Source organism: Opisthocomus hoazin, chromosome W (genome assembly GCF_030867145.1).
Source record: "Opisthocomus hoazin isolate bOpiHoa1 chromosome W, bOpiHoa1.hap1, whole genome shotgun sequence".
NCBI lineage: Eukaryota > Metazoa > Chordata > Aves > Opisthocomiformes > Opisthocomidae > Opisthocomus > Opisthocomus hoazin.
Window position 1 is genome coordinate 49,149,200 of NC_134453.1, and position 24,540 is coordinate 49,173,739.

General features: G+C 39.7%; 1 protein-coding gene across 1 annotated transcript in view; it reads right to left on the minus strand.

Moving 5' to 3' along the window:
- Window positions 1–24,540, minus strand: part of LOC142365449 (F-BAR domain only protein 2-like) — a 126,372-nt gene that overhangs the window by 16,466 nt on the left and 85,366 nt on the right. Inside the window, exons 13-22 of the mRNA XM_075446261.1 lie at window positions 23,703–23,875; window positions 22,627–22,638; window positions 22,189–22,213; window positions 21,342–21,384; window positions 20,608–20,702; window positions 12,995–13,098; window positions 10,830–10,959; window positions 6,313–6,424; window positions 4,957–5,112; window positions 2,918–3,050 (exon numbers count right to left, since the gene is read on the minus strand). Of these exons, the coding sequence (XP_075302376.1) occupies window positions 2,918–3,050; window positions 4,957–5,112; window positions 6,313–6,424; window positions 10,830–10,959; window positions 12,995–13,098; window positions 20,608–20,702; window positions 21,342–21,384; window positions 22,189–22,213; window positions 22,627–22,638; window positions 23,703–23,875 (983 nt within the window). The remainder of the gene's footprint in view (window positions 1–2,917; window positions 3,051–4,956; window positions 5,113–6,312; window positions 6,425–10,829; window positions 10,960–12,994; window positions 13,099–20,607; window positions 20,703–21,341; window positions 21,385–22,188; window positions 22,214–22,626; window positions 22,639–23,702; window positions 23,876–24,540) is intronic.

Sequence of the window (24,540 nt, forward strand, 5' to 3'; positions counted from 1 at the left end):
ATTCTCCCAGTCCCTGGCTTTTTGCCTTCTGTGACTTGGGTGGTGTGCCTGGAGCACTTGCTGTTGAAGGCTGAAGTAAAAAAGTCATTGAGTACCCGAGCATTCTCCATATCCCGGGTAACCAGGTCTCCTGTGTTCCTTCCGGAGAGGGCCCACATTTTCCCTAGTCTGCCTTCTATCACCGATGTACCTGTAGAAGCTTTTCTTGTTGCCCTTGATCTCCCTGGCCAGATTTAATTCTATCAGGGCTTTAGCTTTCCTAACCTGGTCCCTGGCTGCTCAGACAATTTATCTGTGTTCCTCCCAGGCTACCTGTCCTTGCTTCCACCCTCTGTAGGCTTCCTTTCTGTGCTTGAGTTTGTCCAGGAGCTCATTGTTCATCCATGCAGGCCTCCTGGCATTTTTGCTTTTATCTTTTTCATAAATCAAAACAGTTTTGTTTTAGTCTTGTGTTCTGCCTCACTCAAGAAACATGCTTGTGGCAAAATGACTTCATTCTTAGCAGTTGTGTGTCACACCAATTCAGCTGCCCAAACAGGCAGCAGCATAGGGCAATACCTATCATTGGACAGGCAGTCAGCAAAACAGTTCTTACCTATTAAATGCATCATTTTCCTGCTGCAGAAGCATTGGATGCTGCTGCTTGTGCAGCTGAGCTTGTGCTAGTATCCTGATGCACTTCTACCACCTTCCTAGTCTATCTGAGGAACCTTCTATGCCCTGGTGTTCCCTCTCGTCATTCCTTGGCTGCCGAGAACCCTTTCTATCTGCCAGGCTTCCGCATGCCACTGCCTCATTTTTCCCCAACAGTAAAGATCTTAAATCGATCTCTTTCTTCCACAGTACTCATTTCTGCAATCCAGAGATATGTTCTGTTCCTTTCATCTTTCTCAAGAATTCTCTGTCTACCTAACATGCTTTTTATAGATTCAGTATGCCAAGATTTTAAACTATGTGGAAAGCTACTATGATTAATAGCTGCACTGATAAGTTCTTTTGTTTTTTGTTGTAGAGACAGTTGGCTCAGATGTTCAACCATCTCAATGCAGGCCTAGCAAATCCCTGTTCTCCCTTCTGAGGAGAGTCTGTCTGTCTTGAATTTTCATGAAGATATTTTGTTGGCAGACATAACATCTTCTCACAGATTCACAGAATGGTTGAGGTTGGAAGGGACCTCTGGAGGTCATCTGGTCCAACCCCTCTGCTCAAGCAGGGCCACCTAGAGCTGGCTGCCCAGGACCATGTCCAAACAGCTTTTCAATATCTCCAAGGATGGGGACTCTACCACCTCTCTGGACAACCAGTCCCAGCTCTCTCAGCCTTTCCTCATAGGAGAGATACTCCAGTCCCTTCATCATCTTTGTGGCCCTTCACTGGACTCTCTCCAGTAGCTCCATGTCTCTCTTGTACTGGGGAGCCCAGAACTGGCCACAGGACTCCAGGTGTAGCCTCACCAGTAATGAATAAAGGGAAAGGATCATCTCCCTCGGCCTGCTGGCAATACTTTGCCTAATGCAGCCCAGGATGTCATTAGCCTTCTTTGCAGCAAGGGCACATTGCTGGCTCGTGTTTAACTTGGTGTCCACCAGGACCCCCAAAGCCTTTTCTGTCAAACTTCTTTCCAACTGGGTGGCCCCCAGCATATACTGGTGCCTGGGGTTGTTCCTCCCCAGATGCGGGACTTTGTACTTCCCCTTGTTGAACTTCATGAGATTCCTGACAGTCCATTTCTCCAGCCTGTTGAGGTCCCTCTGGATGGCAGCACCACCCTCTGGCCTATCAGCCTCTCCTCCCAGTTTGGCATCATCAGTAAACATGATGAGGGTACACTCTGCCGCCTCATCCAGATCTTTAATGAAGATGTTAAACAGGATCGCACACAGTATTAAGCCCAGGGTACACTGGCTAATTACTAGCCTCCAACTAGACCTCATGCCACTGACCGTCACCCTCTGGACCTGACTGTTCAGCCAGTTTTCAATCATCTACCTCATTGTGTGCTCATCCAGCCCATACTTCAGCTTCCCTATGAGGATGCTATGGGAGACAGCGTTTAAAGCCTTCCTGAAGTCTAGGTAGACAATATCCACTGCTTTCCCCTCATCTACCCAGCCGGTCATGCCATCATAGAAATTTACCAAGTTGGTCAAGCATGACTTCCCCTTGGTGAATCCATGCTGACTACTCCCAATGACCTTCTTGTCTTTCATGGGCCTGTAAATGGTTTCCAGGATAAGTTGTTCCATTATATTGTGAGAGGTGAGAACATCATGCGTCCTCATATATTACAGTTGATTAGCCACAGCATCCAAAAATTATGCAATTACAAAATCAAAACACAATTACAAACTCAAACAAACCCCCACAAAAGCCCCTGAATTCAAGGAAAACTTAACTTTGTTAACAAGTACCTAAAGAAGTGTTTGAAGCTTGCACACATGAATTGGACTGAAGTGTGAGCAAGCTGAAACAGGTCATGAATGAACAGGGAATGACATGAAGGCATAACATGTAGAATCATAGAATCATTAAGGTTGGAAAAGACCTCTAAGATCATCAAGTCCAACCGTCAACCTAACACCACCATGCCTGCTAAGCCATGTCCTGAAGTGCAATATCTACATGTTTTTTGAACACCTCCAGGGATGGTGACTTCACCACTTCCCTGGGCAGCCTGTTCCAGTACCTGAACACTCTTTCAGTAAAGAAATTTTTATTAATATCCAATCTAACATGAATGTACTCAGCCTGAGCAGAGCCTATGTATTGGAAACAGTGACATACCCATAATTGGCCTAGATGAATGATGACAGCTCATCTGCATGCAAGCAGGCAAAGAACAATTCTAATAATTTCTGTATAGATATGAAATCTGCCAGAGTTCCTTAAAAAATTCCGAAGGGAAAAAAGTGTTTACCTGATACTTTAAAACATCCACATTATAATAGGATGCAGATGGATTCTGCTCTGATAATTTCTTGAGGTAGACAGTTATAGCTTGCATGTTCATCCAAAAATCCTTAGTACTGGAGTCACTTTGTGACTGATCACTACAAAGAAAAAGAAAGATAGGAATCAGAAGGCAACACTAAGTTTTACTATTTCAGATGTCTAAAAATTAAGACTAGATTCTTCCTCTTCTTCACTATTTCAAGCAATAATTTGTTCTAATGCTTTATAACACATAATTGTGCCTTCCTAAATATTAAGACAAATTAACTGCTTCTTGTGTCTGGCAAAAATTCTCCTTCCAGGTTGTGGAGCAGTGAGTTTCCTCCACTTATGAGCTGCATCACAAGATGGAGTTAAAGCTGAATTTGGATTTTACATTTGATAAAATACAATTTTAATACAATCAAGTGCTGTGAGAATGTGTGGGAGGTGAGGATGAAAGCGGCCTTTGAAAATGAATGTTATCCAATTTGGAATAAAATCTAAAATCATAAGTATTTTTTATTATGACATAACTTCACTAATGCACTGAATTAAGATTTGTGCTGTATGTATGGTAACATTTTCAAATAATTATAAACATTTTTTTTCTCAGATACTTATAGTTACATTCATTAGTAACAATTTATTATATCATTTCTATATGTAAGTAAGAGTGCACATGACTGCAGAAGCAAAATCCTGGTTAGGAGCTACCGGAGCATGAAAAGGTGTTTTGCAGATCAAGAATATTTTCAGCTCTGGTTGCATCAGGTTTATTTTTTAATAAGGATGAAGCTTTTAAGAAAACTGATTCAGAAACAAAATTCAAATCACTTAAGAATCAAAATGCTCCATGGATCATCTGTGGATACGTAGAGGAATTGCATCTATCCCTAAGGAGGCATGCAGAGTGAGTGCAGAATGAAAGCTGAAAACAAGCACCTGGAACACAGTAAATATGACTGAAATGGCTTGAATGTCCTAGAACAGTGATTTACATACCAGTAGCCTGACCAATTGACTTAGAATTTGGTTCTCAATACAGTATTGTCATTCACGCAATTTCCATTTTCAGTAAAATATATAGATAAACATTTATCACAGAAGTCTTCAAATTTGAAACAAATGAAACCAGTAGCAAAATTCTTCTACTGCTCCACAACCAAGTGCAATTCAAAACAGAAATTCTGTCTCCACAAATATCACTCACATTAAAAGTTCCATCTCTTTAAACACTAAGCAAATGATAGTTGTTGCAGTATATGATGAAAAGTCAAATTATTACCATTAACTTCATAAATATCCAGTACATGTATCCTTTCTAATTAGAGGTGAAGCGTTACAACACTCGGAAAAGAACGCTAGACATTTTCATTTTTTTCCAAAATAATAATTTTTCACTATAATTCAGTCAGATACGGCTCTGCTAACATTTCAGTTATAAACTGTTATGACAAAGAATGATAAATTTAATTTTGTATAAATCATCCATTACATTAATGATCAAATGAAATTAAATACAAAAGAATGGATGCATGTGGCTTGATCGTTTCAAGTTATTTCAGTAATTTAAAAAATGTAGCATCTAGAAGTATTTAACTGGTTTTCAAATAATTTCTCCAACAAATTAAATAGAAACTGCTCAGCTGAAACAGATATCTGCTTTTAAAATGTCCTCTATATCTGTAATGTATCTGTAATTAGTTATATTGTTCATGATTAGAAAAGATGTTTTGTTTTGTTTTCTTAAAATCGTTTATTAAACCATTTTATTTATAAATGTGTGTAAAAAACACAGCTACATTGCAAAGTATTTTTTATGGCTCCTGTTATGTTCAGCATAAGTTTCAAGTCCAGTAATCACTGAAATTTTTAATGGCGGCAGCTAAACAAGATTAGTTCAGGAAATGAAATTATGTATAAGCAAATTAAGAAGACTGTAGAGAATTCTGATTTACATATACAACAATTCACATTTTACAATTTGTATAGATTACTATTATATTAAAAAAAATACAAAACCTGTATACGAGTTGTGCATTTGGAAGAATCTGCTCTAGTTTGCTTGTGTTTTTTACCCTGAAGCAGAGCACAGCTGGAGATGGGTTGCTGGTGAAGACTTTAATAATCCCACTTGGGAATGATACTGTCATATCACCAGTGATCTTCGCAATACATCTAGAAGAGAATGAAAACATCAGATTCATTGCAACTCATTTAACCGCCTAGTTTTAATACTAACTTTAAAGCAATTGTATTTTTACAAACTGATGAGCTGAATTCAAAACAGAAAATAAATTTCAAATTAGGGTAATGTGACACTGTTCTGGTTTTGGCTGGGACAGAGTTAAATTTTGTCACAGTAGCTGGTATGGAGCTATGTTTTGGATTTGTGCTGGAAACAGTGTTGATAACAGAGGGATGTTTTAGCTGTTGCTGGGCAGTGCTTACACAGAGTCAAGGCCTTTTCTGCTCCTCACCCCACCCCACCAGCGAGGAGGCTGGGGGTGCCCAAGAAGTTGGGAGGGGCCACAGCTGGGACAGCTGACCCCAGCTGACCCAAGGGATATTCTGCACCATATGATGTCACGTTCAGCAATAAAACTAGGGGAGACATTGGCGGAGGGGCTGCTGCTTGCGGACTGGCTAGGCATTGGTCAGTTGGTGGTGAACAATTGTTTTCATTTGCATCTCTTGTCTTTCTTGGGTTTTATTTCTCTCTCTCTTCGATATTTTCTTTTTCATTAAAATTTTTATTATTATTTTTTTAATTTTTTTTTTAATTATTGAACTGTTCTTATCTTAACCCATGAGTTTTCTCACTTTTATCCTTCCGATTCTGTCCCTTATCCTGCTTGAGGGGAAGTGAGTGAGTGGCTGCGTGGGGCTTAGCTGCCGGCTGGGGTTAAACCACAACAGGCACTATGACAATGTACTATCACTTTCAAATTGGAAGTCAGATGAAATAAGAAAAAAATTTTAGCTGGTTAAGCATACAATAGTATGGGTGGATATTTTTCAGGTTTTGAAAACATGGCACGACTATGCTTAGGCAAGGCCTAAGTAACATAGCAAGAAATGTGACGGAGGGAATGAGGTGCTTTTAAGCTGCTCAAATTTACATGTAGCACCTACCTGACTATAATAAAAACCCTTCTCATTTTCAGTGTTCTCATTGAACACATTTTTGTAAAGCAGGGGTATATGAATACTTAGCAGGATGCAGGCCAATAGAGTGATAAGCCACTGCTGTCACTTATATCAGGGGAAAAAACTCTGTGAACCCCCCTCCTAATGTATATACATTTTCCCCAAACACACCAGTGTGTTTTCTTATTGTAACTTATTACATTCAAAACAATTCACTATTTAACTAACTTTGTGGGATCTGCTCCTTTAAAGTAGGCGTTAACAGATTCAGTAAGGGCTACTGCAACAGGCAAGGTGTCCTGGTTTCCAAGTCTGACAGGGCTGGGACCACGTGAAATACCTAGAATACATACAGTGTATAGGTTTAATTTTCAAAAAGCTTTGCAATAGATTTCAGAACGGTTGACTACACCTGTCATTTTTACAAGAGGTTACTACCATCAAGGTCACAGCAGAGTCCGAAGTATTACTTGAAAAGCATGTAGAAAAATATAAACATAGTACAGTACAATCACACCATCAAAACACTGCTTAGCAGCCTACAAAAACAGGACTATCAGTATGACATTCTGTAAATGGACAGACACAAAGAAATACATATGAAACAGAGGAACGCTGCATTCAAATGGCTACTGATGAAACTGAAGTCAACAGATCCAAAGGAAATTGGATGTTAACTACAATACTTTAAAAATGTCCCTATTGTATGCTTATAGTATGGAAAAGTGTATGATAAAATAGTCACAGAAATGAAAGAATTCAGTTATGGTATGTATGAACATAAATGTACATACATTAATATTATACCACATAAGTGAACTGTTGAACATTCTATAACTATTTCACCCAACAAAGATTACAATTCCCAAGCAGAAATTTTTGGAGAAATATTTTGCAAAGTTTTCTAAAGTTTACGTAGTAAAAATTCTGGGAGTACCTTGGAGGTACCTGGAAATACATAGCAGTTTACAAGAAAAATAATTACCAGGCCTGCATCAGCCTTCACAGATGCCTGTGCCTACAAAACAAAGTTCCAAGGCATACCTATAAAAATCAACTCAGACCTCAGTTAAGGCTTTTTGAAATGTGTGTGTATAATTAACAAAACCAGTTGTCATGGGATTTTACTTCTCAGTAATGTTTTAAATGTGTACTGAATATAAAGGAAAATACTGGAAGTTCTATCTTTTTATTAGTGCGGTAGTGTAGTGGAGCGCTTTGTACTGATTTTTTGCACCACTGCTCAAAGAGCCTGTGTCACATGCCTGCTGCGAGATCTCAGAGGGATGGGATGTCACAGAGCTGTGCCAAGGCAGACTCACTGTATCTCTGGCTGCAGTCCAGCTCACGGGTACAGTTCTAAGACCTTCAGCAGTAGCAGCAAATCTGGCTTTGATGCCCACAACCTGCCTCAGCCCCAACCACTGTTAACAGCCATTCAGCTATGCTGACTCAAGAGCTAATGACACAACCATGCAAACAGTTGCATTGACACTTAAGCATTTGCCACTGTCCTGCATGACATCCTTGTCTCTAAATTGGAGAAACATGGATTTGATGGATGGACCACTCGTTGGATAAGGAATTGGCTGGATGGTCACAGTCAAAGAGTTGCGGTCAACCGCTCGATGTCCAGCTGGAGACCAGTGATGAGTGACATTCCTCAGGGGTCGGTACTGGGACCGGCATTGTTTAACATCTTTGTCAGTTCCATGGACAGTGGGAATGAGTGCACCCTCAGCAAGTTTGCTGATGACACCAAGCTGTGTGGGGCAGTCAACATGCTGGAGGGAAGGGATGCCATTCAGAGGGATCTGGACAGGCTGGAGAGGTGGGCCTCTGTGAACCTCATGAAGTTCAACAAGGCCAAGTGCAAGGTCCTGCACATGGGTCAGGGCAATGCCAAGCACAAATATAGGCTGGACAGAGAATGGATTGAGAGCAGCCCTGCCAAGAAGAACTTGGGGGTGCTGATTGATGAGAAACTCAACATGACCCGGCAGTGTGCGCTGGCAGCCCAGAAGGCCAACTGTATCTTGGACTGCATCCCCAGCAGTGTGGCCAGCAGGTCGAGGGAGGGGATTCTACCCCTCTGCTCTGCTCTGGTGAGACCCCACCTGGAGTCCTGCGTCCAGCTCTGGAGCCCTCAGCACAGGACAGAGCTGGAGCTGTTGGAGCAGGGCCAGAGGAGGCCCCAGCAATGATCCGAGCGATGGAACCCCTCTGCTGGGAGGAAAGGCTGGGAGAGCTGGGGCTGCTCAGCCTGGAGAAGAGAAGGCTGCGGGGAGACCTTAGAGCAGCCTTCCATTACCTGAAGGGGCCTACAAGAAAGCTGGAGAGGGGCTTTTTACAAGGGCATGGAGTGATAGGACAAGGGGTAATGGTTTTAAACTGAAAGAGGGCAGATTTAGATTAGATCTAAGGAAGAAATTCTTCCCTGTGAGTGTGGTGAGGCCCTGGCCCAGGCTGCCCAGAGGAGCTGTGGCTGCCCCCTCCCTGGCAGGGCTCAAGGCCAGGTTGGATGGGGCTGGGAGCACCCTGGGCTGGTGGAAGGGGTCCCTGCCCATGGCAGGGGGGTTGGGACTGGATGGTCTGTAAGGTCCCTGCCAACCCAAACCATTCTGTGATTCTATGATTGACACACTTGAGGAGGTTGCCCAACTGCAGATTAAAAGACTACATCATTGGCCATAAAAAGGGCAAATAAATAAGTCTGATGAAATGGTTTTAGTTCAGTTTAGGAACAATGATTCAGGTAATTTTAATATTGGCTAAACTGCTGTCATAAAAATAAAATATATTAAAAAATATTATCTTTATTATCTGTATCTTCAAAGCTTTGTGTTATTTATAAATATAGAAATGGCTTTATCTACTTGTCTTATGAGAATAAGGATTGTCACAGTAAAAATATATTCCCTTTTCTTCCAAGAAAGTGGTAATGACAAACTGAAGAAACACGACCAATTTTCAGCTTGCTTTGGGAGGGAACAGATGGAAGATTATGTTGTATAAAAGTGGTTATATCAAGTTTTGGTGACTTCAACAACATATAACTTGTTAAGTAGTTGAGTTTTCAAGCTACTTGTATCTGTCAGACACCAGAAATAGCTGGAGAAATTTGTTTCAAAAGAAATACAATATTGTTAGCTGTAGTGCATTATGATGATTAGTTAACATGTAAATCTGATTCTAGTACAATACCTGGTGGTGTCTCACAAAGCTTTTCAATTGTAGGAAGTGTTCCAATCAAAAGATTATCCTCTATTATGTTTAAATGAAACAAAACATTGCAAGAAAACAAAATATTTCAAGCAAAAATAGATGTTATAGATGTTAAACAATTTAATATATAAAAAAATACTTTGCAAATGAAAACAAGGCTAAAGCATAAAAGAAATTCAGTGATGCATGCCTATGAGCTCACTTGGAACAAGATAATTTTAGTCAGCTTTTCGTTATTCAGAATAAATGTGGTGAGGGAAACACTGGATTGTGCAAAAGCCAAAAGAATACAGACAGTAGTGCAGAGTATATCCTCATGTCCCAAAATCATTCAGCCGTCTGCACTGCCCTTCCCAGCTCTCCAGGACTATTTAATTCATACAATCAACACAGATAGAACTGGCCTTGTTTATTTTTGCTAGGCCAGGTTAATAGCTATGTCAAACCTTGGTGTCAGCACATACTTCTTTACCTCCTCCCTCACCTCACGATTTCACTCTGTCACTGTCTCCAATAACACAAACACACAGCTGGGGCTATTGATACTGCTGCCACCAACTTCTGGTTCCTTGGCACCAGTGCTGAGGCATGAGGAAGTGAGCCTGGATGGACTCTGACAACCGAAATATCAGTTATCTTTCTGTGATGCTTCTCAGCATTTGGGAAACTGCTGGACACTGAACTGTGCCAGCATTGCAGCAGCTAAGGCTAGGCAGATCTTACTAGCTTTAGTCCTGCACAGGGTGGAAAGAGCTGCATTGCTTTCAATGCAGAACTCCTAGAAGCTGTGCAGATGCTCTTCTGAGGTGCTGAGCCTGGGTGAGGAATACTTGGCATCAGTAACATTCATAGATAACTAAGTGTTAACTCAAGAGTCTGATTTAACTTGGGACTAAAGTGGTAATAGTGTTCAGGAATTAAATACTTCAGTTGTGCTACAGAAACATGTTAAAATGTCTTTAAAAAAAACCAAACACAAATACCCCCCCCAAGTCTCCTTGTTATTTGTTACAATCAAATATCATAACTGAAGGACTTGACTTTAACAACACAAGCAAACCTTCATTTTTTTGGAAACTGCAATTACAGGATAACAAACAAAATAAAAATATCATAAAAAGAATTCATTTTTGTGAACATTTATATTAATTCAAATTTATCAGTATCCCAAAATATTTTTGTACATATACAAAACATCTTCTGAACAAATACATGCTAATGTTGTGCTTGATGAATGGTTATACAAGCACACCAAATACAAATTCATGGAATATTTTAATTTTGAGAAATATTTCAGTAAAGAACATGCCATAATTGTATCTATGGTCTAATCTAGTCAAATCCACTGTCCTGTCTCTCAGTGTCATTTAGAAGCAGATATTGCAAAGGATGCTTGAAGTACCTAGACTGGACTCACATATGGAACATGTAACTCCAAGGAATGGTTTTCCTAACAGGTGGAACTCAGTGGCAGAATTATACCATTTCTAAAATGAGTTAGAATGGTTAATTTAACTTACCAACTGTAGGTGTGTTTGCTGCACTGAGGGAAGCAGAAGAGGATATTGAGGAAATGCTCTCTGCATGTGCCAAGAGAGCTGCAGGTGGTGGACTTGAGTTAGAGGTCAATGGAGGGCTGAATGGCCTAGGCTAAACACAAGAGATCACAAGGGTATTACAGAGACAGAAAGTGGTTTTAAAAAGATGAAAAAAGACTGTAGAGTTCTTCATTTCATTTCCCAATCAATTTCATAGTGTTTCTCAACATATTTATTTTAATGCTTTATCTATCCTAGTTTTTAGTGTAAAACAGAGAATCCACATTTTCTATAGGAATCAATTCCATTGTTTCATAGCTTATCGTTATTAATTTTTTTTGCCTGGGTAGTTAAGTCTAATAGATTATGTAACAGCCTGTCAATAATTGCAATATAACACAGTAGCAGAACCTAAGCCTATACCCCTGTGTATATATGGATTTTTAGAGCTAAAGGAGAGCTACTAACAAACTGGAAGTGAGTCCAGCAGAGGACAACTAAAATAGTTGAGGACTGGAGGACATGAGAGAGAGGGAGAGGCTGAAGGACCTGGGTTTGTCCAGCCTGGAGAAGAGAAGCCTAAGGAGGGATCTACTATCAGTCTTTCACTAGCTACAAAGATGGAGTCAGTCTCTATTCAGAGGTGCAAGAGCTGTAACAAAGGAAATTTCAGCTGAACATAGGGGAAAAAAATCCTTCTTGTAACCTTGTGGTTAAGCCCTGGGACAGGTTGACCAAAGAGGTTGTGAGATCTCCCTCCATGGAGGTTTTCAAAACTCAACATGTCCCTGAGCAACCTGATGCAATTTTGAAGTTGGCCCTTCTTTGAGCAGGAGGTTGGCCTAAAGGAGATCTTCAAAAGTCCCTTCCACCCTAAATCTTTGGATAGTTTTATGATCCATTTAACTGTTAAGGTATTAGCTTAAAATAACTAATGATCATTTTGGGATTAACCTATATAAAAGGTACTGGAACTCCTGAAGCATCTGTTTTGATTGGGTAATTGTTTTTTTACTTGGATTCTGTCACACTTGTCACTGAGTATGTGACTTTTATGCAGACTGTGGGAATTATAAAAGGAGGTGACATATAATGAAGACAGCTTACAATCTTCCACTTGTATCCAGATAATAGCCAATTTCTAAAACATGTAACTTTGTGTAGAATCATACTTTATAGCAGAACAGTACCAGCTAAATTCTTCTCTTTAATTCTGACAATATGAAAAACAGATTTCTTGGTCTAAGAGCAATTACTACAATTTTACATTGGAATGAGAAAAGAATCTCAAAATGAACCCTATTCTGACCTTATAACATTACAGAAAAGCAAAAGAGTTAAACAATGTTTCAGTTTTGTCAAAGCATAAGACCAGAATTTTTTCCATAACAAGAATATGGTGAAAGTATCTTGCTACTTTGAAAGACAGTAAGAGAGTCTTACCACGGTAAAATTTTTCCAAGTCAGTAAGTCAAATGAAACCCAAAGAAACATAATATTCATAGAAGAGATTAAGCATGGCTTGGTCTGATATGCTGCCTGAGTATTTGCATTCTTTGCCACATTCCTTATCAGCAGGTGGACCTGCACTGCAAGCAGTGAGCAGACATGCAGGTAGTGTGCAACCTCTCACTATCACCATGAGCAGCTGCTGCAATCTGCCACCTCCCTTCTCCACCAACCAGCACCAAGGGCAGGGCGAAGTCACAGCAGGGCTACTTGTGTCAACACGCAACTGATGAAGATCTGCTTAATACTCCTCATTCCCCAAAGTTTTGGTGATATCTCTAAATCAATGGAGTTTTGTTAATAACTTCGCTAGTATTTCACATTTTGAAAAATTAATCCCACACATATGCTATCCTTTAATTTTCAAGTTATTGATTTGTTCAATTAAAAACATTCAGCTGATGCAAAATTTATGTTTTCAACCTTTTTAGTTCAGTTAAAAATTATTTTGTTATAGTAACATGTTTATCATGAACAACTTCTGTGCCTATCTGGCAATGGTGAAAATCTAAGTATGTGATTCCTTGAACATTGGCTGGAAAATAATTCCACTCTAACAGTGTAAATGATAGATCTGAAACCGAGTTACAACAGAGAATTAAAAAAAAAAAACAAAACCAACAACAATCAATACATACTATTTCATTAATTCCACTAAGTTTCCCTGTAGACAACTTTGGTCTTGAAGCAGGCCTTGGAGGGGGTACAATGGTGCCTACAGAAAGAGGAGTTGTGGGCCTTGCTGAAAGAAAGCAAATTTAAGGAAATCAATATTAGAAAGGTCACACTGAACATTAATATGTACTCACTTGAATAGAATAACTGGAAGTTATGCTTCTATTAAAAGGTCCTATTTTACAAACTCCGTTTTGTAAGATTTACCACTAATAAATGTTTCTAAAATAGGGCCATGTGATACCTTGAAAAGTGACTCTAAAAATGGCATCATGGGCTTTCTCATTGCTCTCAAATGATTTTATACTAACTGTTCTCAGAGGTTCGTATGTAAAAAGATGGTTTTACCCGAGTTCCCTTTTGTGTATAGTCTATATGGATTCAGAATATAGGACAGTCTGTCATGTTTCACCACAAATGGAAAATTCAGCAGAAATTCATATTTGGTCCTGGCTGACAACGGCATAACTCTGTTTACAGCAAATTATGCCCTCTGAAATCCCACTGACTTCAATAAGTATACACCAGTATAACAAATTACTCTGTTGATTGCAAGAACACAGTAACTCCATATTATCTCTTAGCTGAGTTATCAGAAGTAAAAAGCAGTCAAAAAAATACTGCCTCATGTCCGTCTAAACCTAACAGACACAACTAACAGATGGTGGCAGCAGTACCAAGATGCCACTTTTACATAGTCACTTTTCTGAATAGAATTCTACTCCAAAATAAATGTTAGATGCCATCCAATGCGTATGCCTGATCTAAAATTAACTTCAAAATAGACTGAAACCCTAATATATGACTATGTTGTTGCAGCACACCCTATCAACTCCCTCATATTATTCTAAATGGTTCTTTTTTAATTAAATCAGTTAACGTTATTTAAAAATGTAACTTTTAAGTATGGAATTTCCTCAGGCATTCAGCATAACTCTGCCGTCATTGAAGTATGGGAGTTTCATCACTGACTTGGGAAGAAAAAAATTAGGCTAATACTGACCACATCCACCTTAAGAGTTGCAAACTCAAATGTCCCCAAGTAAATTAACTTCTGAAATATCAGTTATTCCTTTAAAATTCTTATCATGTCCCAGGAAGACAGTGCATGCTAAACATTGAGTGGTCTGCTGAAGTGTCCTGGGTTTGGCCAGGACAGGGTTAATTTTCACCAGAAGCCAGGAGGGAACACAGCCAGGTGGGCTGACCCAACCTGGCCAAACAGAGCAGGGTATTCGATGGGTATGCTCTGTCCATTCCTGCTGTTTGTGTTGTGTTTTCCCCTTATCTGTATCGTTGTTGTTCCTGTTCCCTCTGTTTGCTGTTCTGTTAAACTGCCCTTATCCCAACCCACCAGTTTTTGCCTTTTTCTTTCCATTCTCCTCCCCACCCCAGTGGGGGGAGGGGCAATAGAGCGACCGCGTGGCCCTTTGTTGCCGGCCAGGGCCAAACTATGACATGCAGTATCACAGGTATTCAGTGAGTCATGGCCCACTTGCCCAAACGCACTTTTCATTTGCCCTCTTAGTATGTAGCATTACCACGATGTCATCCACACTTCAAAATATTGGATGTTAAAAAGGAACAGTTTAAATCCAATTTATTTAACTTTATTTAATGTGAAAACATCTATACATTCCTATTTCTAGAAAAGCAAAGCTCTGCACAGTTAAGAAAAAGCAATGCCTTTAACTAAATAATTTGAATTTTTCTTATTTCAAGCTGAATATTTATTTCCTTGTCCTAACTTTGAAGGAAGTTGGTGCTAACAAGCAGTTTAGTACATTCTAAGTAAGAAGATGAGTTCATTTTAACATCAGGTGAGCAATAAAAAAGAAAAATAAGTCTAAAGCTTGCTTTTCAGAGTCAGCTATTAACAAAGACCAGTACATCATGCATGCTTGCCATACTCTTATTTGTATGAACACAAGAAGACACTAAACTATAGTCTAGTAGTTCTGAAGATGATGCGGAATAAATTTCAGTAGCAATGCCAGTTTCTTCAATTAATTGTTTGTGGCATAGAGTATTATTGAAAATATCGCTTTGATCCTCAGAAGCACACCTGTTGGAAGAATTCCCAAGCAAAGTAGAAAAGGCAAGGCAGGCATTTTCAGTCTCAAAATGCAATTTTTGGGGGCTCCTTCCTGTCTGTGCTTGTGTGTCTAATTGTAAGAAGTTCATCAGCAAAGGAAACCCACTGACTCTGAGACCATGAAACAGAGAATAAAGTACTGGTACTCCCCGATGGTGCTGCTGTAACACAAGATTTGCACAAAGTGCTAATGGTAAAGTCTGGTGAAGGTGGGCTTCTAGACCCAGAATCTGTCTGGTGTCCAAGCAAAGACTAAGATACTCTACACCCAGGCAAATCAGTGGTAGATGAGTAGGAGCTCCTATTATACTCTTTCAGTGTAGCTGAAGGAAAAGGGAAGAATTGAAACTAGGAGCAACACTGAAATGATAAAAATTTCAATATAAATCCGGATTTCAAAAACATATTCAATATTCTCTGCATGAGGATTACTAGCCAGCATGAAAAATAACTGCTTTACTAGGCTAAAAATCACACCACTAACAAATAAAGGAAAAAAAACCTAGCCACATATCACACGTACTTCATTCATACCGTCAACCACGCCATTTTCCATTTTTTTAAGTAAGCCAACACGTAATTTATTGTGTTTCTCTCCCCTTAAGGCCCTATTTCTCATGACTTTCCTTATTCCTCTAACTTTTCCCTGTCATGGTTTCACTTTCTCTCATCTTTGTCTTTTCCTTCGTGTCCTACTCCATGCTTGTTTCCTCTCCACATTTTCCTGCTTTTCATTTCAGTTATTTCAAAGTTATTTTATCGAACCTACCCTTCTCTGTTCCTTCCAAACATTTTTATCCTCTTACCCTTAACTTCTGTAATGGGAAGGCCCAACATAAATTGCTGTCCAGACAATGTAGTCATGAGATCCTGTATGATATTCTTCTGTCTGTATCAATCCATATCTAGTGAGTAACTGTATGTATGAGGCACCATCTTCCCCAGTTTATTTCCTCTCACATCCTAGAGTCTTCAGGCTGCTGGAAAACAGGTGTTTTCCACAAGTATTCCCTGCACTTGGCTGTTGCCTGTTGCATTAGATGACAACAGAAGCAGCAAATGCAGGGTTAGCCAATTCTCAACATCTTCCAGATTGGCAAAGCTAGGAACAGAGTGGCATACAGAATTAAAAAGAGCAACACGTTCAAAAGTTCAGGTTAAAAGTATAGTTGTCCTGTCTAAAGCTGTCCTTTTGTCATGAACAACTATATTCTCCAAGCTCAAATAAACAGAATTTTAACATAGCTTTATCTTTCTAACAGATATTTTGAATATCATTCAAAGGTTTTAAAACACTACTAAAAATCCTATACCAAAGCAATGTGGAAATGTGCAAGACTCATTTAAAAATGCACATGGATGAAAATGAGGAAGATAAATAAAAAGAAGCATTTTAAAAATATCAATAGCTGCCTAAAAATGTTTATTGTGCTTGTTCAAGACAACAAAGTTAGCTTGAACTTCTAATAAAGCAGGATTATTCACAGATGACGAAATTTTTCTGATATGCTGCATAAACCACTGTCTCCTCAAATACTATGGTAGTTTAGGTGTTCAATGATTAACTCAGAGTTACAAAATAATATCTAAAGAAATGTTTTAACAGTAAAAAGAAAAAAACTAGATCATGATATGCATATATTCTGGATACAAAATAAGTAATTTAAGTAATTTTGGATTGAGATATTCAAAAGCTTTAAGCATCAGTTTACCTATATTGACCTTCAAGTTGAAGGTAAAACACAGATTTCAAGGAAAATACAATGAGGTCAAAGTCGTCTATTTTTTAGTCTTCATAACTAAGCTGCAGGTTAGTGAGCATCAGAAGTTAACTTGATTTAATAAACAGTATAAAATACCCCAATTCAGTATTTTTTTCCACAAACATATTACAAATTTGTTATACTTCAGAACATTTTAGAACACTCAGATTCCATGGATCATTTCACAAATGTACATAGCTTAGTTAACTCCTGGAATAAAAATGCTTTAAATACTTATTTAGCAGATAATGTTTGCCAAGGCACAGATGTTTCACAACTAAAATCTACTTATGCTCACAGGGCACCATATTCCACCAATTTCAGTGAAATATAGACCTCTCTGCGCAAGCCACTTTCAGGTATGAGGCCTCGGGTAGATGACTCCCCTCAGATATGGCTACAGAGGGTGTTACAGATACCAATTACCTGTCACTGCCCATCAGTCAGAGGCTACTCTCCCCACAGTTCTGCCGACAGAAGGGACTGTGTGAACCTTTCCTAACCTGATTTAGCCTCCTATTCAGGCACAGGAATAAAGAAATGGATATAGTAACAACCACCCGTACAACAAATTAGGTATCCTTTGCCTTGTTCTACAGACTCCAACACCAGATATATACAATAATGCAGCTAGCAAAACAGATTATTTTGAGAAAGCACAATTTATTTTCAGAATATTCACACAATCATAGAATCATTTTGGTTGGAAAAGACCTTTAAGATCATTGAGTCCAACCATTAACCTAACACTGCCAAGTCCACCAGTAAACCATGTCCCTAAGCACCACATCTACACGTCTTTTCAATACCTCCAGGGATGGTGACTCCACCACTTCCCTGGGCAGCCTGGTCCAATGCTTGACAACAATTTTGGTGAGGAAATTTTTCCCAATATCCAATCTAAACCTCCCCTGATGAAACTTGAGGCCATTGCCTCTCATCCTATCACTAGTTACTTGGGAGAAGAGACCAACACCCACCTCGCTACAGCCTCCTTTCAGCTGTAGAGAGCAATAAAGTCCCCCCTCAGCCTCCTCTTCTCCAGACTAAATAACCCAAGTTCCCTCAGCCGCTCCTCATAAGACTTGTGCTCTAGACCCCTCACCAGCCTCGTTGCCCTTCTCTGCACACGCTTCGGCCCCTCAATGTCCTTCTTGTAGTGAGGGGCCCAAAAGGGAACACAGTACTCGAGGTGCGGCCTCACCAGTGCCAAGTACAGGGGCACGATCCCCTCCCTACTCCTGCTGGCCACACTATTCCTGATACAAGCCAGGATGCCATTGGCCGCCTTGGCCACCTGGGCACACTCCTGCTCATGTTCAGCCGGCTGTCAGCCAACACCCCCAGGTCCTTTTCTGCTGAGCAGCTTTCCAGCCACTCTTCCCCAAGCCTGTAGCGTTGCATGGGGTTGTTGTGACCCAAGTGCAGGACCCGGCATTTGGCCTTGTTGAACCTCATACAGTTGGCCTCAGCCCATTGATCCAGTCTGTCCAGGTCCCTCTGTAGATCCCTTTTCCTACCCTCGAGCAGATGGACACTCCCGCCCAGCTTGGTGTCATCTGCAAACTTACTGAGGGAGCACTCAATCCCCTCATCCAGATCATTGAGAAAGATGTTAAACAAGACCAGACCCAAAACTTAGCCCTGGGAGACACCACTTGTGACCAGCTGGATTTAACTCCATTCACCACCACTCTCTGGGCTCGGTCACTCAGCCAGTTTTTCACCCAGCGAAGAGTACGCCCGTCCAAGACATGGACAGCCAGTTTCTCCAGGAGAATGCTGTGGGAAACGGTGTCAATAGCTTTACTAAAGTCCCGGTAGACAACATCCACAGCCTTTCCCTCTTCCACTAGGCGGGTCACCTGGTCAGAGAAGGAGATTTAGTTAGTCAAGCAGGACCTGCCTTCCATAAACCCAAGCTGGCTGGGCCTGATCACCTTGGTGTCCTGTATGTGCCGTGAGATGGCACTCAATCTGCTCCATAACCTTTCCCAGCACCGAGGTCAGGCTGACAGGCCTGTAGTTCCCAGGACCCTCCTTCTGGCCCTTCTTGTAGACGGGCATCACATTCCCTAACCTCCAGTCAACCGGGACCTCCCTGGTTAGCCAGGACTGCTGGCTAATGGAGATTGACTTGGTGAGCCCTTCCGCCAGCTCCCTCTGTACCCTTGGATGGATCCCATCCGGCCCCATAGACTTATGTGTGTCTAAGTGGCATAGCAGGTCACTGACCATTTCCCCTTGGATTATGGGGGCTTCATTCTGCTCCCCGTCCCCGTCTTCCATCTCAGGGGGCTGGGTACCCTGAGAACAATTGCTCTTACTATTAAATATATATATAAATATATATATATATATAAAATTTATCCTTAAATATGTTACAGATGTGGATCCACTAGCCAATAATCTTGACTGGATACCTAAGTGAGGAAGAGACAATCTAATTGTCCTTTAAAGGTCCCTTCCAAACCAAACTTTTTTATGATTCTGTGATTCTAATGATTTCTGTAAGCTAGATTTTTTATTAAACATAACTTTTAAGGAATGTGAATTTGTAGTGGAGAAATAAGTTCCACTTAAAACCCTAAGGGTTACATAGCAATGCTAGCTGTTGCTGAAAGGACATTACTAAGGTCAAGAAGAATTAGCACTAGTTGTACAGAATTTTCCTATTGATATATGTACTCTGCACATGGGAGGAAAAGAGTCTCTACATTAAGACAGTAGGGGTTGGAGAACAGACATGTCGAGGTAGACTGCTGAGAATCATGAAACAGCATATCTGCTACTGTTAGTAAATAGTAGATTCCACCTTAAGTCCCCTGAGATAATCAATGTAAATAAAGTAAATGTTTTCAGTAAGCAGGTCCTAACATTGCCCTAATATCTGTTTTTTGTTTTGGTCTCTCCTTCCTCTTTCTGAACTAGTTTCTCAACAACTCCTGCTCTCAGCCTGTTTAACACCCATACCGACTCACATGCTATTTTGTCTCCCTTTCCCTCACTGCCTTTTGAATGCAAAAATCAATATTGCCTATTTCTGTAAATTCCCCCCCCCCCAAGACCAAGTTTCAGGAAAGCCTGCCAGTGTCCTGCCCACACTAATATCCTCCAAAATCCTGCACCCAAAATTCCCACGCAGTATCTGCCCCCTCCCCTCCACCTCTCATACTCCTCAGCCTACCCTCTTCTTCCCAATACACCTACTCGCAAGTGGTGCCAGGAATTCCCCCTTAATTCCAGTCTCAGTCCTGTCATTTTTCTCCTGTTCCCCTTGGATTATGCCAAAAAACTCATGGAAAAAAGTTTGAACTCACAGAAAAGATTCAAACTCACAGAAAAGGGTTTCTATCCCCTGGCCAACCCCCATTCATAAACTGAGCATGATGTCCGTGGTATGGAGTATTTCCACTAGCCAGCTTGGCTGGCTGCCTGGCTGTGCTCCCTCCCAGCTCCTGCACACCTGCTCATTGGGTGAATATGAGAAACTGGAGAAAGTCCTTGATTTCTTACCAACAACTGAAAACATCAGTGGTACCAACATTCTTCTTGTACTAAATCCAAAACACAGCAGCTACTGGGAGGAAAATTAACTCGATCCCAGAGGAAATCTGGACAAATAGTCAAAGCGCATGCCCTTGCAACGTCTAAAAAAGCAACAACAGAACATCCTGAAGAATATGCAGAAAACATTTTCCACTAACAAATATTTTACCTGAGGAGGATGAGGATGCCAGGGAGGCTGAAGAGGAAGAGTCAAGAGAACTGCTAAAGAGTGGATGCCATGCCAGAAGGTCACTGTTCCCCTTTCTATAGTAAGAGTTACAATTGAAATATTAATGAAAATGTATATACTCATAAAAATAAAATCACAACTTTGGTAATTCATCTTCTGTATTACTTAGTCTTTGCATATAAAAATTAAAAGTACTTACAAATTGCATGCCAAGGAACTGATTTACACATAAGGAAACTATGTGAACTGATACCTTGGTGCACCTTTGTGTGTGGACATATTTCATAATGTCAGTAAATTATTTTGATTTTCAACGAGACATACGTCTACAAATCATACATATATGAGCAATGCATATAGACCTGTCCAAATTTGGGGCTTGTACTCTTAAACGCTTTACAATGGAACAGTATATGATGGAAACTAAATCCATCTTATTTAAAACCTGAAATTTAAATAAAAAACAATATTTTACAATCATGTAATTATAAATATCATTAAGACATGTCACAATGAAGCAAATGCATTAGAAGGGGAAACAAGTGAATAGAAATCTCCATTGTTACATAATTACTCCTTAACTCTTATGATGCAATTTATACCTGACTTAAAATAGCAGTCAACTGATATTTCTAATGAGTCTCAGAGTCTTAGATCAAAATAAGACCAAATTCCCCCAAAACTACACTTGATATTTTAAAAGTTGAACTTACTCATTAGCTGGAGTAGAAATCTTTGATTTTGTTAACTCTTCACCTAAGCAAAAGACACAGTATTATCACCACTCTAAAATAAAAATATTTCAGCTTCATTATAAAAATATAGTAAATATTAATAGTTGCAGTTCAAAACTAATTATAAATTATTAAAATGGAAAAGAGAAAATGCATTATCTCTGTTAATATAAATTCAGATGCTCCTGAAATACCTTCCAAAAAGGAGAGGACTAAACAGAGCACTGCATTTCAGGAGGAAGTGCTGGTCACTTGAAATTTCTTCCTGAAATGATACTGTTTACATTATTATTATTCTTCAGGAAACCTGTCTTGGTTTCCTACTGAGAAAAACTCTGAAGGACAGAGACTACCGCTCTGTCTCCATGGCCATGTTTTCTGGCTTTGACTATAAAACAGAGTGCTTTGCTCTTTTGTGGATGATACTCAACTTGAGCAGGTGGAAGGGTTTTAAGAACTTACACAGGAGTCATTTCCATGGGATTTCCTGCCCCCCTGCCTTTGGCTCTTGGACTTGTTCCTAATCACTGTCACAGTCTCATCTGTTTCCCAGAACAGGGAACAGCTGAGTATACAGAAAAAGAAGAGGTCTTTGGGTGGCGTCTACTTGCTGCTTTGAAATTTTGACCAAATAATTTTGTCCTTTGAATTTACTGTGAGTAGCTCAAATGAAAATATCATAAAGATACCTAGAACTGACAAGAAAATTTTTTCCTACTTAAAATACAAATATTTAATAAGTTTATTTATTAAACAACAAAAAATATTTTCATGCTGTGTTAAAAAGCTAACATAAATAGACTAAAAGTTAAATATTCACACTTACTGGATGAATTTCGATTCGTTTGTGCCTGAAACAGAAAAACCCAAACCCATAAGAATAAATTCTTTAACCAACTGTCAAATAAAACACTAAATACTCCCAGGGGTCTTATTTCCGCAACATATTTTGCTTTTAATGCCAGGCAGAACATTCTGGAGCTTGCAGAAGACCAGAACATGAGCCAAGATAGAGCAACTAGTGCATACCCACCATACTGGTAAGAAAAGGCAGGAATAAAGATTGTAGAGCTGACAAAGGCAACAGTACGACTAAATCCCTTGACAGGCTGGGCCAGTAAAATTAAACAGCTTTTATATCACAGGGTATGCCTGACAGGTAAGAATAGAAACATTCCTTAAGTTTTCCCAATGACTTTCTCACATGCTACACTTCATTGGTTTTAAATCTAAAAATGTGAATGAAAAGCCATTCTATACTTACAGAACTGTGTTTCTGCTTTGAAAACATGGGGGAGGGAAGAGAAAAATAATCATTAATATTTTAATATGCATAATATTTTCCTTAAAATCAGAGCCATCTATATTCTGATCTGAATACTGTACTAGCATACTTTAATACTATTTATTTGTAATATCATCCCATGGTGTAAAAGGATCATTCTGTGGTTTGGCAGAATATATACAATAAAGCTGCACTGTAAAAGTTATATGCATCCACATTATATGATCTTTTTTAAAGGTTTCTATATTATTGCATACAAATTAGTAAACTATGTTAAAAGCCATGCTCAGCTAACACCATATGTATTCAAATGTTTTGTGGTGGCAACAGCAGAAAGACAAGGACTGAGCACTCCCAAGACTCAAAGTAAAGTTAAAAACTGAGAAGGGAGAATTACTTAACATTACATTGCAATAAAGTGCATCAAAAATGACCTAGTGCACAAGAAAAAAAAATAATTGAACTTGAACCTAAAATAAATTCTAAACAGTAAAATATATCATAGAAACAGAAAATAGTTTGGGTTGGAAGGGACCTTACAGATTAACCCCTCTGCCAAGGACAGGGACCCCTTCCACCAGTCTAGGGTGCTCAAAGCCCCGTCCAACTTGACCTTGAATGTTTCCAGGGATGGGGCCTCCACTACCTCTCTGGGCAATCTGTTCCAGTGTTTCACCACCCTCAGAGTGAAGAATTTCTTCCTTATATCCAGTCTAAATCTACCCTCCCTTAGTTTAGCACCATTACTCCTTGTCCTGTCACAAAAGGCAGGCTGCTCTAAGGTCTCCCTGCAGCCTTCTCTTCCCCAGGCTGAGCAGCCCCAGCTCTCCCAGCCTTTCCTCCCAGCAGAGGGGTTCCAGCCCTCGGGTCATTGCTGGGGCCTCCTCTGGCCCCGCTCCCACAGCTCCAGCTCTGCCCTGTGCTGAGGGCTCCAGAGCTGGACGCAGGACTCCCGGGTGGGTCTCAATTTAGTGTTAGTGTCAGTGTTAACACTAAAGATTCCTTACCACTTTTCTTCTCTATTCATTAGAAATACAAGGAACAAAATTACTTACAGATATTGCTGGAGAAAGAGCAATGTTCCCTATAGATACTTTTAATTCATCCAAGGAAGGCATAGTATATTGAGAGCTATTTGACTGGACAGATTTTATTTCTACATGGAACCTCCTGGGTTCATCATCTTCAGAGTCAGAATCACTGGATGAACAGAAATGGTTCTCTTTGGTATGTTTTTCTCGGTTAAGGTGGAAATACTTCAAATTCCTCTATTTAATCTGTTTCACTATTACTCTCTATAAAATGCTCATATTAAGTGAACACCACAGATAAGCAATGCTGCCTAAGCTCTTTGTGTGCTTATATAGACACTTCAGTTTTATCCACTATCTAAAATTCACAACTCAGAGTTAAAATTTAGTTTTTATATTCCATTCATCTTCATAATAGTATTCTGTTATCAAAGGCACAATATCATATAACTGAACAACTGCATATTTGAAAGCATCAGGATAAATGAAAAATTCTACAGTAGCAACGCTTCTGTATGTTAAATTTATGATTTGTAAGACTCAACAAAGGATTCTGACGCATGTATGAAAAATGTATGCATTGTAGAAATCCTTTTAAACCAAGTGAGGGAAAGTCCTAGCCTTTTTAATTAGCAATGAAATGCCATGGTACCTGTACCAAGCATAACAGTAGAGGAAGCAGCAGTCACCATTACATGCCCTTTTTGCAGAGGCACTGAAAACTTTGCAACAAAGGATGTCAGTTACACAGAAGGCTGCACAATAAACTAAACCCCATCAGCCGCTTAAAGCACTGTCATCCTTGGCTAAAAAGGAATCACAATGACAACTCAGCCCTCAAAATAAGCAAAATATACAGATT